Source organism: Teleopsis dalmanni, chromosome 2 (assembly GCF_002237135.1).
Source record: "Teleopsis dalmanni isolate 2A chromosome 2, ASM223713v2, whole genome shotgun sequence".
NCBI lineage: Eukaryota > Metazoa > Arthropoda > Insecta > Diptera > Diopsidae > Teleopsis > Teleopsis dalmanni.
The window spans coordinates 193,406,266-193,422,838 of record NC_051847.1 but is presented as its reverse complement, the minus strand read 5'-3'; the positions used below and the strand labels follow the sequence as shown (position 1 = coordinate 193,422,838).

At 24.6% G+C, this 16,573-nt stretch overlaps 1 protein-coding gene across 4 annotated transcripts in view; it reads left to right on the top strand.

The window, feature by feature from the left end:
* Nucleotides 1-5,051, top strand: part of LOC119685396 (CD2-associated protein-like) — a 188,862-nt gene extending 183,811 nt beyond the window's left edge. For 2 of the 4 annotated variants that reach the window (XM_038099662.1, XM_038099663.1), the window contains 2 exons: nucleotides 2,840-3,406; nucleotides 3,483-5,051. In XM_038099662.1, coding sequence (XP_037955590.1) covers nucleotides 2,840-3,406; nucleotides 3,483-4,795 — 1,880 coding nt within the window. In that variant the 3' untranslated portion in view covers nucleotides 4,796-5,051. The remainder of the gene's footprint in view (nucleotides 1-2,839; nucleotides 3,407-3,482) is intronic. The other 2 variants (XM_038099661.1, XM_038099664.1) reach the window with 1 other exon arrangement.
* The last annotated feature ends 11,522 nt before the right edge of the window (nucleotides 5,052-16,573 follow it).

Here is a 16,573-nt window from a genome sequence, read left to right as displayed (position 1 = left end):
TTGTGTCTTATTGCCTCTACAAATTTATTTCATTTTAAGTTATTTTATTTTATTTTTATTTAATATTTCAAATGCGTTTGTGTATTATTTAAATTGGAAAAGAGCTTAAAGTGTTGTCATTAGGTCATAAATAGAATTGAATTATTAATATCAGGTTTTGTTTTTATCCATATATGAATACTTTCGTACCTTCAGATGCACGCTTAAAGCTGTCATCTCCAATCCGTGGGCGAGTTGATTTCTAAAGTGCTTACTGCTCACCTCAATAAGTTAGCGATTTGCAAGTCAAATTAAAATTTTGTTTAAAAATTATTAAATAGTTTTTATTGTATTTGAGAGAATCTTTTAGGAAATATAGTTTTTTATATAGAATAGTGCTGCATCGCTCAAGAAAGTGAAAATACTATCTTTCGAGCCATTCTCTCTGTAATGTGAGTATTGTGAATTTTGTTTAATTTTTTAATTAATATATGTGTGTGGTATGAAGTCATTGTTGGTGAAGTTAATAATATTTTATTCACCAGATATTTACTTTCATTTTGAATAAAATCAATCATGTTTACGAATTAAAATTTACTATTAGTGTAGGATTACATCAGGTTTTTGGCAACTATGTGTCACCATGTAATTATATATAATAACAAAATAATGAAAAAAGGTTATCAACTGGATTATGGAATCTTTTGGTATAAAAGGAAGTAAATTTAGTTCAAGTGAATTGGCTTCCAGATAAAGGAACACAACGATCATATAGATTTGTCTACCTACCTATGTGTTCATTCACATGCAATATGATGGGTTTCGGTTAGGTTGTACCAAAGATTAAAAGGGACCCACTTAGACCTATTGACCCATTGTGTTACCGTATAAGGGAAAAACTCAGAGGTTTTAAACCATCGTCAACCTTTGGTAAAGCTTAAAATGTTATTTAATGGAAGATGGTGCAGTTGACTAAGATCCAGTTGTCAGCAGGTCCATACACCATGGGTTTATATGTTAAGTATTAATTTTTTATACAAAACAAATAATAATGTTATTATCTACGATCTTATCAATAGAGTTTTACTAATGCAATATTTAGTTTTCTTCTCTCTAATCGATTAAAGCTTGAGAGCAATTTTTAGTTAGAAAAACATTTAAATTGTCAAGCAGTCATCGAATGTATATTTCATAAGAAAGGTGATTTATAAGCTAAAAATTGCTTTCATTGTTGCAGTTATTTTATGCACCTAACTTGGTGCCGTTCGTCTTTTACCTTTTTGGAGAATTTCTGAAGAAAGGAAAATTTTGTGAAAGTTGAAGCCTCTCAAAATACTTGTACTGACATCCTGAAAATTTAGTAAAGGATCTACCATATCGACGCATGTATGTCGGATGTACTCCATCTTATATGATCGTAAAAATTCGTAAAATTTTTATTTTCCTACAACTACAATATATTGCATCCCTTTTTCGATTGAAAATTATTTGTTATAAAAAAAATGGTATCTAACATATAAGTTTTATACTTAAAAAGTATTCGGAATTTGTAATTTAAGATATGAGTACATATAATATCAAAAAAGGTTTGTTCGTTCAATATGTAGAACTATTAACTTTCATATTAATTTTAGCGCCATCTAGCAATACTCTAAACCGAAAAGTGTAGATTAAGAGGCATAATAGTGCAATTGCAGACCACTGTGCCGTCGAAATTTAACGTAAGACCTTGTCTCTTAATCATTCTTGCTTGGTAGCTGCTTTATATGACGGCGCAGAATCTTGTTGAAAATTTATGAGTAGTTTATGAGTAATTTTTCTTTTAGCATAGTAAAACACAATATTCGACAATAGAAAGAACAGGTCCTTCTCTTTATAATTATAGGATTTTTTTTGAATATTGATGAATTCTTTCAGAACTTGACGATGAGAGACTCTCTATTATGAATATATTTTTTTAAAATAATTTCACAAAACCAATCGGTCTAGCTTTGTTGCTAGATTATGTTTTAGTTTCTCATTAAGGCGAGTGAAATTTTTTATATGCATACTTTATTATCTTTGGAGAATATATTTTATATATATGTTGAAATGGTGAAAGAATCACAATATCATATAGCTGCTATTTTGACTATTCAAACAATCGTTAAAATTATATTTTCTTTATTATTTATATACGATAAACAGAACTGAGTACATCTAGTTCCTATTGTAAAAACTAAGCTTGTAATCTAAATAATTTTTAAGATCACAGACAACGCTAAAAACCTTTTCGTCTTGAAAAGCGTTGTTAAATAATTCGGACATATACTTAAGCTATAAATTCTTTAAATGTAAATGCATACATCATACATAAAATAGTTTTTATAGAAATAATATCTTATATTAATAGTATACAGTATTATTAATAATTAATTAAAATCTTTAAAAATAATAACGCTACTATTATTCTTACTCTTATTCAGTTTCTAATATTGAAGTAACATTTAATACTTTCACAAAGTTTAGTAAGTACTTATGCTTCAGTTTCTCGCAAGAGTTTTCTTTCATAGTTTCATCTCTCATACCAAATCATAATGATTTACTTTTGCAAAGCTCATATTTTCAGTTATTTTGATTACAACACTTAAACTATAATAATAAATACATAATACACATAATATTAATTATACTATGTAGTATATTATTTTTATGTAGCAACAGTTATGATTTCGTTTACATAGAATATTAACCAAGCACACGCTTATAACTCCTAATCATAGCTTTTCATATGCGTTACAAAATATTAATTAGTTATTTAATTAAAAACTAAAAATATAAAAGCAAAATTTAATTAATTTTAATATCAACTATTTTACAGTTTCACCTTTACATGATTCACAAAGTCACAGAACTGCCAAAAATATCAACACAAATATACCAACTGCTGCACCGTCGTCAGCATCAGCATCAGCAACAACAACAGCAACTGCAAGCACTACAGTATCCAACGTTTCAACTTCAAATTCCACTTCAAAAGTTTTTATTAAAAAATCTGGTAGTAATTCATCTACGCAGAGTTCTAATCGTAAAGACAGTTTTGGTTCAAGGGACTCACTTAATGACATACTATCCGAAACTGGTTTGCAAAGTGGAAACGTTGCAGCGCAACGTAAATCTTTGGAAAATAAAAATTTAGATTTATCAAACGCACCCGATGGTAGCGGTAGCAATCGTTTGTTAGTGAAAAAATTCGAAACGAAAACAGTGCACTCTTCTAGTAGCAACATCACCACAAGCAGCACTGCCATGTCTACAAACATTTCCACAAGTGAACTTCGCAAGAGTATAGAAAATTTAGATGAGAAATTAAAGACTCCACCACCTGTACTTACCAAGAAACCAACAATACCAACTAAGAAATCCACAACAGTGACAAGTGTTGCTGGTAAGTTATTTTAAAATATTTACACCAAATCCAGATCCAAACCCAAATAATCAAAAATATATTTCTCTATTTAAAGGCAACCTTTTATCTGGACTCAAACAAAAAGTTAAAAATGTTGAAAATAAACTAACCACATCAGCCTCGCATGATTACGCAGACGGCATAGCTAGCAGCAGAATGCAGAGTGGTAGTAGTGGTTTACCTGATCTTGCACCCAGCGGTAATGTTGTGATGCGACGTGCAGCAACTGTTGATGCAGATACAGATTTCGATCGCGTTGAACGCGCTTCTATACTAACAGATATGCGTGCAGGACGCGTAAAGGCACCAAAACGACGACCACCATCAGCCGCTATGAATATAGTGGGTGAAAGTAATAACAATTCAGTGTATGTCAATGGTAGCGGTGGTTCTAGTGGCACAGAACAACACTCCACTGATGATGGTAAACCACAATCGTCAGATGATAATTCATTAAGTGAAGAACAACAACTAATCAAACCAAAACCACGTGAATGGGAGAAGAAAAAAGCACCATGGATGGCAGAATTAAAGGCATCACAAGTTAAAAAGAAAACATCACCAAATATAGAACCACGCACTATCGGTACTGAAAGTACTAATGCAACTGGTAGCACAGTGGCTGAACGTACATCAAAACTATTGGGTGATGATACAAAAATCAGTAATAGTTCTAGTGCAAGTAGTTCGAGTATAAGTTCGAGTACTACAACTAAAGTGCAATCATCTTCTGTAACATCAAGCGTAATGCAACAATCAATGACTGTTGAAAGTAGTCAACAAATGCATAAGAAAGAATTAAATACTACAACAACAATGGATGCAATGAGCAAAAGTATGAGCAATAAATTAGCTGCGGAAATTGCAACAACAACTACAGCAACAACAAATGATGATGTACGTACACGTCCCAATAGTCTATCGATACGTAATCGTAGTATATCACCTTCAGTAAATAGTACACGATCAAGTGCTTCGAAGAGTTCAGCCTCACCAGCAACTGTAAATATGGCTGATGGTAATAGTGAAGCGCCCAATAATAGTAATTCTATAATATCTGCTGTCAGTTCTACAGCGGCTAAAACAACGATTGTCAATAATCATCATGCGCATACAAATAATAACGCCGCCTCCACAAGCACAACGACAGTACATGAGAATAATGTGGCCACTGTAAGTGGAAAGTCAAGTCACGATAGTGCACGTGTGCAAGAGCTTGAAAAACGCGTTGATAAATTGGAAACCATAGTAAATTCACAGCAACGCACTATTGACGAACTCATACGTACACTCCGTGAAGAAACCGATCGTGTGAAGGTGCTGCGTGGTGAACTTGATAAATATGCACAGTGCGTGACACAAGTTTAATTTTAATTGTTTTATATGCTCGCTATGTAGTTACATTAAAAAAAAAATCAATGATCAAGCAATCTTGTAGAACCTTAGATAATGTTACGTTGCATTTGTTCTTTTAGCATTCCGAGTTTATTTTAGATAAAATTATTGTATTTGTTTTATATGCATAGACCATATATGTAGAGAGAGGAATAAACTTTTCAAAAGTGGCACATAAATTTATTTAAAGTTAAAATAATGTATACTGTATTTTTTCTTCTATTTTTCTTTTCATGCAATAATGGTTTTTTTCTAATTTAGAAATCAATATATAATAAAGCAATTTAAAATTTAAAGACTGACGTTTCTTAAAGCTTTTAAATACATATTAATATTCTGACATCAAATAAAAATATTTTTTGATTTCAAGCTAAATAATATATTCAGTTATGCAAAGATTTTAACGATCAAAATGTTCTATATAAGCTACAAATTATAATTTTTATTTCTTATACCAAACTTCTTTATTTCTTAATATTGTATAGTATAGTATTTATTATTATATGGTATTTAATATTATATACTTATTATTATATAGTATTTAATATTATATAGTTATTATTATATAGTATGTAATATTATATATTAATTAATATTATAAAGTAAATAAAATTAAAAGTATGTACTTTTTAATATTACATAGTATAGTATTTAATATTATATTATATCATTTAAAATTGTATACATAAAATGTTTTGCTTTCTTTTTTTTTTATTAACGTGACTTCAAACCAAACTGCTGTAATTAAATTAAAAATTATCCATGTGCCACTTAGAAATAATAACCATTTTCTATCCAATCTTAACGTAAAAAATTGATGCTAGCTGTAAAACTTGCTAAATTTTTTTTAAATATGAACCCCATTCCACTTTCATTGTTTGATTAAACGTCAATGCATGATTTTTCAATTGTATATATAATTTTTTGATTTTAAAAATCTTTCATATCATATTTTTAAATATTTTTAATGAATGTAACAATATGATATGTGTGTAGGAAACCGATATTTCAAAGATTGACTATTTCAATATTCTTTATGTTCATTGCATTTAGCTGCGAAGAAATAAAAAAATAGACGCATGTTTTACTCTCAAAATCAATTATCAATCCGCTTCAATCGGTTATTGCTTTGTTAATATCCCATATATTTTAGAAACATTATTAAATCCCTTTGAAATGATGCTAAGCTACACCACTGCTTGTGTTATAAAAATAATAACAAATAAAATGATCAATAACTATATACATGTAAATTAAGTTAAACTCTAAAAAATAAATGTGTATTAAAAAAAATGTAAATTAAAACGTATTATATTTTTTCTATAAATAACCATATATATTTTATACTTACATTTAGAAGTTTAGTACATATATAAGATTAAAAAAAAAATTAATTATTAAGCAACTATTTTGCAATATTTTTATTAATGACTTTTATGTATTTAGCTTTGAGTTTTCAGTTAAAAACTTTATAAATTTTAAAATATTTCAGAAAATTCAATTGTTAATTTAACTTTGCCATGTTTAGCGAAAATTAATTTAATTTTAAATAATATAAAAAAATGCATGCAAAAATTTATCCCCAAATGTTTTGTAAATTTTTAATTAATGCGAATTACAATAATATATCTTTTGATGATTTTTATTTTTAAAATAAAAATAAATCAAGAATATATTTTTTGGTTACAATTTGCTGCTATATATTTTATGATTATAATTTGTATTATTATTTATATATAAATTTTAATTTTGTGAAATAAAAATAAGTAAAATAAAATATAATTGTAAAAATCAACAAAATTTAAATAAATTCAAAAATAAAATATTAATGTTTTCTAATCAATTTTAAGTATAAGTTTATATTGCTTTTTTAATAGCTGTTAATTTCAACAATTGGGTCGATTTGTTTGTTTTTATTATATTTTGATAGAGAAAAAATTGTTAATATTTTGTTATATTGTTTGTTGAAAAAATTATTGATGCTGCATAATTATTTAGGAGTGCTTTTTGCATTGTCTTTTCACAAATAATACGTTACATATCTATGTTATACTATAAAATTTATTATTAATAATAAGAGATATTGATAGATTAGTATAACATAGAAAAAAAATCCAAAGTAACTAAAATACTAACAAAGTATTAATAAAAAAAGGACTACGAAAATTAAAGCATAATAATCATAAAAGAATAGAAATTCTTTTTTAACTTAAAGAATAATAATAAAAGAACAGTGAGAATTATAAAATAATAATAATAATTATAAAAGAATAATAAAAACATTAGTAGAATAATAATGACTGAAGAAAATGAAAATAATAATAAAAATAATAGAAGAATTATAATGATAATAATAACAGAATGATAAAAACAACAATAAAATAATTATGATAATAATAGAAAAGTGATAGTAATTGAACAAAAATAATAGAATAAAAATAATTTATTTATTATATATAAATATTAATAATAACATTATTTATTATGTATTTATTATATATAATTATATAAACAAAAGGAACAATTATAATAATAATAAAACAACAATAATATTGGACAAAAATAATAATAGAGTTAGTAATAGTAGTAAAAATTGCTATAGAATAATAATGATAATAATAGTATAATACTAATAAAAAAATAATTGAATTAAATTAATTCTAGAATAACAATAATATTGGAATAATAATGAAAAATAATGAAATTAAAAGTATTATAATATTAATAATAATAAAATAATAATAATACAAGACTAATAATAATAATAGAATAAGAATAATTATTGAATAATAATATTTGAATAATACTAATAACAGAATTATAATAATAAAATTATGATATAATAATAAAAAAATTAGAACAATAATAACAATATTAATAGAATAAAAATAATTATAGAATAATAACATTTGAATAATGCTAAGAACCGAATTGTAATAATAAAATAACGATAGAATAATAATAAAAATAGAACAATAATATCAATAAAAATTATTTACTGTCTTCATAAAATAATAAAACTAAAATAATTACCATAATTACAGAACAAGAACAAAAAATTTCTATTTAAAATATTATTAGAAGAAAATACATCACAGCGATATAATATTGATAACGGAAATAATATAATTATAATACTGAAAATAAGAGAGTAATAATAATAAGAGAATAATTGTAATAATAGAATAAAAAAATAGAATAGTGAGTTTAATAGAATCATAATGGTAATACAGTAATAATAATGATAAAATAGTAATTACAACAAAATAATTAAATATTATGAATATATAACAATAATAATATAATAACAGCATGAACACTGTGTGTATAACTGCAATGCAATAATAATAATAGAATAATAATTGTGGAAAAATATTGATTAAATACGTAAATAAATAAAGTTTAAAAATAAAAAATTATTCAAATTTTGAAAAAAAAAAAATTACAAGACATTAAAATGAATTGATTTTAATTAAAAATAAAAATAAATAAATCAAAAAATGAGCAAATTTCCTATACAATAATGTGATAATGTATATATCATTATTATATTGTGTTATCTTAGATTTTTGTTTAGTGTGTTATATTTATCTTTTAGTGCATTTTTAAATGTCTATATAAATATTTTATATTATATATTTTATTATCATTCTCTTTTCTATATAATTGGTTACACTATCAACTTTATCAAATGCAACAGAAAACAAACGAGGAGAGGTAAATTCGACAATTGGATGTTTTAGGTATACATTTTGTTGGAGTTTATATATACATAGCATAATTTATATGTATTTAATACAAAGTAAAAATAGTTTATAATTAATATCGGTTGTTAAGCAAAGTATATATAGTTTAATAATATTTTAAAAATTACCAAAAATAATTTATATAATTATATGTAATTAAATTATATAAAATTAATTTGTTATTATAAATAAATTACTTATCTATTTGTGATGTGGAAACATTAAAGTTGAAGTAATTTTATTTATTCATTTTTTTTTGTAATTTTTATATATAATATTAAAAAAAAAACTAATTGTATTATAAGCAACTTCAATTTCGAAATTATATAAAACAAAATGGTATTATTATAATATTATAAATTATTATCAACATGATTGAAATACGTTTTATAGGCTTTCATCAAATAAGGTTTTTTTTTTCTTAATATTATTTTTAAATTAAATTAAACCAGATTTAAAGGTTATAACATGGATCAAATTAAAATTTTTTAAAGCCTTTATGTATAAAATTGACTGACTAATAGACTATCAGAAAAAATTTGTTTTGTATTATATTTTTATTCAACTTATTTTCCCACTGTATTGTCTTTTTCTGCATATATATTTTATAAATTTAATAATGTTAATTAATTACACCAGATATTTACATTCAGTTCTTTAAGTTTAAAAAAAGATTATTTTTTAAAAGTATCTATAACTATGTATGCCATTCCGATTATACTTTTTACATATTTGAATGTATTGTTTTTAGCTTGGTTATTTTATTTTAATTTGTGTTATCTCCTTGTTATATTGTTTGGTATAACAACCCTGTTATGGGTTATGAAAATATATATATCAATTAAACATTTACGCAAAGTATTAAAAATAAATAACTTTTATGGCGTCAACGGAAGATAAAAATATATCTTGGCTTAATATTTTGTAGTTTATTAACATAGATAATAAATTTATATATATATATATAATAAAAAATTTTAAAGTTATATTGAATATTTTATGTGGCAATTAATTTATAACAGAAGCTGCCAGAAAAAACGTGTAAAATAAAATATATTTTTAACATAAAAAAAATAAGAATATAAATCATTTTTAAAAGGAATAATAAAATGAATATCATATTAAAGTATTAAAGGTCGATTTTAAGCTCTATGTATATATTTTATTATTTACTAAATTTATAAACATGCATATCTCACTGTACAAACATTTCATCACTACTATACTTTAATAAGTCGTTACTTCTTATATTCAATTTCTACATAATATATGCATATTTGTATGCGTGATATATTACACATTTACCTATGTATACATTAACAACTTATACACTGCATATTAACCCTGTTTAGGGCATATAAAACAAAATAAACAAAGTTAATGAGAATTATTAAATATTGTACAGTAATTTGATATAAATATAATAACTAATAAATTGATATGTTAAATATTTATATTGCCGGTAATTTTTTGGATTAATTTTGTTTAATATGCCATAAACATAAATTATATATTAAAATACTAAACCTAAAACGAATGTTATATGTTAGGGAAAAATTTGAATATGAAATAAATTTAAAATAAATTAATCATGTTGATAAGGATTATATTGAAAGTATTTCAAATTTTGTATAACAAATATATATTCATACAAATTTGTTTCAGATATTTAAAATATTAATTTCTAATTAAAGTATAAAAGAACAAATATCATTTTTGAATTTAAGTCTTAATAACTAAAAGTTGATTTAAATAAAAATGACCATTTCGTAATAAAAAACATGTTAATTATTGGTTAAAACCAAAAATATATAAAAAATATATTTTTAAAACTTAAAAAAGAGACTTAAACTATAATCAAGTTAAAAATAACAATAATAAAAAGAAAATAATTACAAAATTTAAAATAGTATTCAATCATATGTTTTATAACCAAATAAAAAATTAAGAGTTATTGCTATAAAGAGAATTTTATTTAAAATAATTTGATACCATATATAAAAATAATTTTATATATTAAAAGTTTATAATTGATTTCACTTTTTTAGAGAAATAGTTTTCAGATTAATTGATTTAAATTTAATTAATATAATAATATAAAATTAAAAAACAGTTTTTATTTATAAATTCATTTTTTGAATCATAAATATTTTTATACTATATAATAAACTAAAAAATTATTATTTTGAAAAAACAATTGAGAACTTTTACAAAATAATATATCATATATTAAAAAAAATTTTAAAATTATGAAATTTTATTTTTTAAAGTTGTAACTAATTTAAAAATTTTAAATTGTATAACTAATTTAAACTTATAAATACTTTTTTAGCATAAAAAAATAATTTAAAACTTTAAAAATAATTTTTATTTACTCAAATAACAATTAAAATAACATGAAATAATATTTAAAAACTAAAATATTTTGAAACCAGAAAAAGTAGAACACGTCATTTAATTAAATTACAATAATTTAAGAATATAAGATTCAATTGAAATATTTATTTAATATATAAAAATTTAATTACAAAAATAATTTTGAACTTGTAAAATATTTTTAAATTTTGAAAATAGTTTTAATTTGGAAAGCAATTTAAAGTTGCGAAAACAAAGTAATTTGAAATTGTAAATAAAATTTAATTTAATTATTATTATATTAATTCAAATAAGTTAACTACATAAAAATTTATTTCAATTTTTAATAGAATTTCAAAAATAATTTTATATATAAAATATAACTTACACTAAAATAAAAAAAAAGATGAAAAAATTTAAAATAATTTCAAACGATAAAACTTAATAATAATAATATAAAATTAAAGCATTGAATATATTTTTGTATTAACGAAAAGTTAATATTTATATTATATTTAATTAATAGTCACACGTTTTTATGTAGCTTTAAATTTTATTTTTCTATGTAATTATGCAAATATTTTATTATATTTTATATAAAAGTTGAATGCAATATTCTTAACATATTGCTTATGTAAACCAAAACAATAATTAATATAATATTAATATAAAAAATGTTTTTTACAATCAATAATGTGTAAACAAAAATGTTTAAGAGAACTATGGTAGGTTAAATACAATTTTATAAATATAATAAAATAAATACATATAATAATGTTTTTTATTTTAAATAGTAATGTTTGGCTTAATAATGATTTCAAATAAAAAAATAGGAAATAAATTAAAAAAAAATAATTCAAAAAAATTATTGGACTATTATAATAATAATTAATTATTTTTAAATCATTTCGTTTAGGCACAGAGCTCTATAATTAATCATTACTATAACATTATTTAAAGTTAACATAAAAAAAGGTAAACATAATTTTAAGTTAACATAGTTTTACGTTAACATAGTTTTATACAGGAAGCGTAAAACTATGCTTTAATATTTTTTCTTTTCAAATGTTAAACAACCCAACAGGCATTGAAAGTGTGAAACCTATTATTATTTTTGGTAGTTATAATAAATAAATTTATTATTTTTGTAATATGATATGATTCTTATAAAGAGAATTATAGATAATTTATTATGTTATCATATTTAGTCAGACAAAAGAAAAACCGTTTGATCATGTTATATGCTCCAAATTGGGAGAAAGTGAAGCAGAGAATAAAATCAATATCAATAAAATCAATTGATTATTCATATAAAGATGGAAGATGGAGCAATGGAACTTAGGAACTTCTTTTCGTTTTGTACAGACGACAACTGCATAAAGTTCTAAAAATGTAAGTTCTGAGGTAAACAATCTTCAAGTTCGTATTAAAAAAATGAAGAGCTATATAAAAAGATGAAGAATCAAAGCAAAGGCTAAAAGATGAGAGCTGAATAATGAAATCAAAACATAAAAAATATGAAATAAAAATACTGATATTATATGGCAAAAATAGTGTAGAATACTTAGATCTAATTTTTGACTTAACCTTTTTGATTAACCTTTTTAGAGAATATAAAGATCAAAAAGCGTACTTGTACTATAATTCCGATTGCTTCTATAATTATGATATGATAATTATTTCACGATTAACTAATTACAGCTCAAACTGCCTACTGGCTGAATGTTTTATGACAATACTATTTTATAAACCATTATTAAACCATAACTCTAAGATGTGTGTTAAGATATATATAAATTAAGTTCTAAAAATCGAAACTGTTGAAAAACACATCAAGTACACAGCTCTGAAATTATTTAATTCTCTGGAAACACTCTTTCAAAACCTCCAACCTACCTTCCAACCAATCAAGAGTATAAGCTAGCTGGTCTACAAAACATACTTTTAATTAACTCATCTGAATAACTTAATATTCCATTTGTAGAGAATATTAATTACAGTGGATAACTTAACTTATCCAGAGCATTATTGAATAAAAGCGCTTCAGAGAATAAGAATATCGAATATATTATACGGTTTCTAGAAAAAGACTTATAAGTAACGCATTAAGTCAATTAGCGTAGACAAGATTTTGAGGGAGATAAGCAGATTTCTTTCGAAGTAGTTTGAATTAATGGCAAATATAGCTTTTCAAACCGCGACCGAGGTCTCCATAGAGAGAATAAGAAAAAAAAAGTAAAAAGGGATCAAAAGAAATAAAGAGTGTGTTAGAAAGATAGAGACAGAATTGAAGTGATAGATATCGAAATGGTGAAACAGATAGGGGGAAAAGTGTAGGGGTAGATGGTGAGAGAACGAGAGAGAAAGAGGAAGAAATAAAATAAACAAACAGTCTAAATAAAATTTTCGAGAAGGTGATTAATAAAATTATACGCAATATATAAATAACAAAATACAAAAATTTATTTTTTTTGGTTCAATACATACATAAACATATAACATTCAAAAAATCAATATGAGTGGTGTGTCCACATTGAAACAATGGACAAGATGCATATGTAGGAATAAGTCGTTAAGTCCTCGTGAAGAAATGATAATGCATCTTCGATCATTTTTTTATAATCAAATAAATACATATATACATGTTTTAAACTTTTATCGTACTATATTTAACAACAAAATAAGTTTAGAAACGAAATACGAAACAGTAAATACTTTTATTATTGTCTTTGATTACATCAATGATGTTTTGGATGATGTGTAGCTCTTCTATACTGCCAAGTTTAAGATATTTGAATAAACTCCTTAGTACATACATGATCTTTTTTAGTAGAATAGTTTTTTAAAAGAAATTTGACGCTATAATTGGCTGACATTATCCAAGGTAGTATCTGCAAATCAGTAACAGATTTACATTTTCTTTTATTTTGTTTTACATTCTTTTATTTCATTTCATTTTATTCCATTTCAGTTTTTAATAAAATTAAAATAATACATTTTTAAATAAATATCAAATTAACAAAATGTACTGTTTTATTGGCTTTGAAATCATTCGAAATGTAATTGAAACCATTTTCAAGCCGGTAGACCTTTTAAAGATGCTGTGAATATCAACGGGAAAACTTTATTGACTCGTTCCACTCTATTTATATTTCATGTTGTAAACTTTTTACACTGAAATATCAGTGTGACATTTTTTTCGAAATTTTAGTGCAAACCAGTAAATGGAAATTAATTGATAATGAAGTATAACTTGATTAGTTAGTTGATCAACCTACTTTGAATTTTCCTTTTCTTCATTGCAATGAAATTAGATCAAATTAAAATAGTTTACTTACAGACCGCAGAAGAGATTAATTTAATAAACCAATAAAGTTGAATAAGTGAAGAAAGCGAAGATAAACGTGGGAAAATTTGGTATAAATGAAATTGTTTTGACGTGAAAAATATATTTAATATATAGACTGTATATAAATAAACTCATATTCCTACATAATTAGTTACATTTCTCATGGTAAGTAGGTGGTTTAAGTAATAGGTCAATCGATATCTTTCAATAAGTCGCTTAGGATAATTAATAGAATAACCATTTTCAGGCAAACTTTGTATTATTTCTAGAATAACATGTTTTGTCTAACGTTTTTTTAATATCTAAGTAACTATTTATTCTTCGTTGAATCTCTATCCATAGATCTGACAGACTTGTGGTATGGTGCATTTTTTCATAACTTTCTTTAAACGCACTAATAACATAACATAATTAATAATCACAATTATTTGCATATCTTTTCTTAAGATACATGATGAATATAATATAATCCGCTTCCCAAAATATAGAGACCGTTACATTGTCAGTTGACATTTGCATTATTGGCTGCCTTAGACGGCTTTCCGTAAATGGCATCTATGCAGTATATTGCAAATTTGACTCTGGAATTTAAAAGTAGGACAATGTTTCATTCATTGTCATTATCATTAGCAAAAAATACTTGAAATCATCAACACGTTGTTGTTTTTATCGATTGTGACCAAATACTGTACTAATTTCAAAAGCAACTTTTGTAGGAAATAATGATCTTTAACTGAAATTTTTAACGATCGTAATATGAGCTTATGAGTTTTTTGTTATGAGCTTTTTCAGTTAGAAGATTTTCATCCACTTTTACGACATGACCAAGCCAATGAAGCCACAGAATTTTAACACGCTTAACCAAGTCAACATCGCGGTGTAGATTTTACCGCTCAACGTTGTAAGGAATTCAATACTCGTTACTAACATCAGGGTTCTCAATCTTCCAAACAATTGTTCTAAACTTATATAAAGTTATTATTATCTAAACTTTTGCACTACACAACACGATAGCCATGATAAAAGAAACCTGTAGATCATAATTTTCCTCTGTCGAGGCGTATGATATTTAACTCAACTTAAGGTAATATCTTTTGGCTAGACTAACTCCTTGTGGAATCTGTAGTTTAATGTTATTTTTATTGTAAAAATCGGTTTTCAAATAAGATTCACATATATCATAACTTCGAATTAAATAAGAAATGGAAAGACTTAACGATATGTTGGCACCTGTAAGCAATTTGCCCACGTTCAATTAAAAGTATATCCAATACTCTTATTTAGATGTTTTCTTACACGTCATTGCAGTGTAGATAACCATGCTAGAAGATTGAATCTCCCTCTCAATTATCCCTGTCGTAGTTTTATTGAGCACGATTAAAGTATCTCCCATCTTTGTTCTTGTCTAACACATACGCGGTACCGCTTTACCAATCTAGGGGCCTTCTTTTTTAAGAAGCTTGGACTTCTCTTAAATAGTATTATAAGTTTTGCCAATAGTTCAAGGTGGTTTTAAGCCTCTGAGTTTTTTCTTCTACGGTAACACAATGGACCTGTAGATTTAAGTGGATCGATTTGGATTGCCGGTATAACCTAATCTAACCTAACTTTAAATTAATAGTAATAATAATCACCTTATTTAACACCAAATTTTTATACAATTTATATAAAATTTATTTCAAAATCAGAAAAATTTAAATTCTAATGTTTTGGAATTAGTAAAGATATACTTATAATTATAAGTATACAACAATAGTGATCTTAAAATATTATTTTATAAAAATTTATGCGATTAAGATATTTCGGACAACTTCGAATTTATACGCGGGTTACAAGATGCTTTTGAGTTAAGATAAGAATAAACAGGGTACTAGCTCCGAACGGAGCAGAGCACTGCGACCAGATTGATCTTTAGTGCTACAACTGACCCTAACCGAACAGAAGACATTCCGCTTTCCAAATGAAGACCAGAATGTCGTCCGTTAAGGACCTCCTAATGTCAGAAGGGGAGAGGAACTCTCCTCTCAGTGAAATCCTCCTTGCCCAGATCAAGGCTGGGCAGTCACAGAGAATGTGACTGTAAGTCTCGTCAGCTTCTAAGCAGAATCGACACTCCATCTCTTTGGACAGACCTATTTTATTAAGGTGATAACGCAGTCCATAGTAACCCGTTAAATATCCTGATGAGTTGCTGATGAGTTGTGTTGTTGATATTTTGATAATTAATTGAATATGTGTAAATAATTTGTTCTTAATCAATCAATTACTTTTGTAAAATATTGATTGCGGTGATTACAGTAA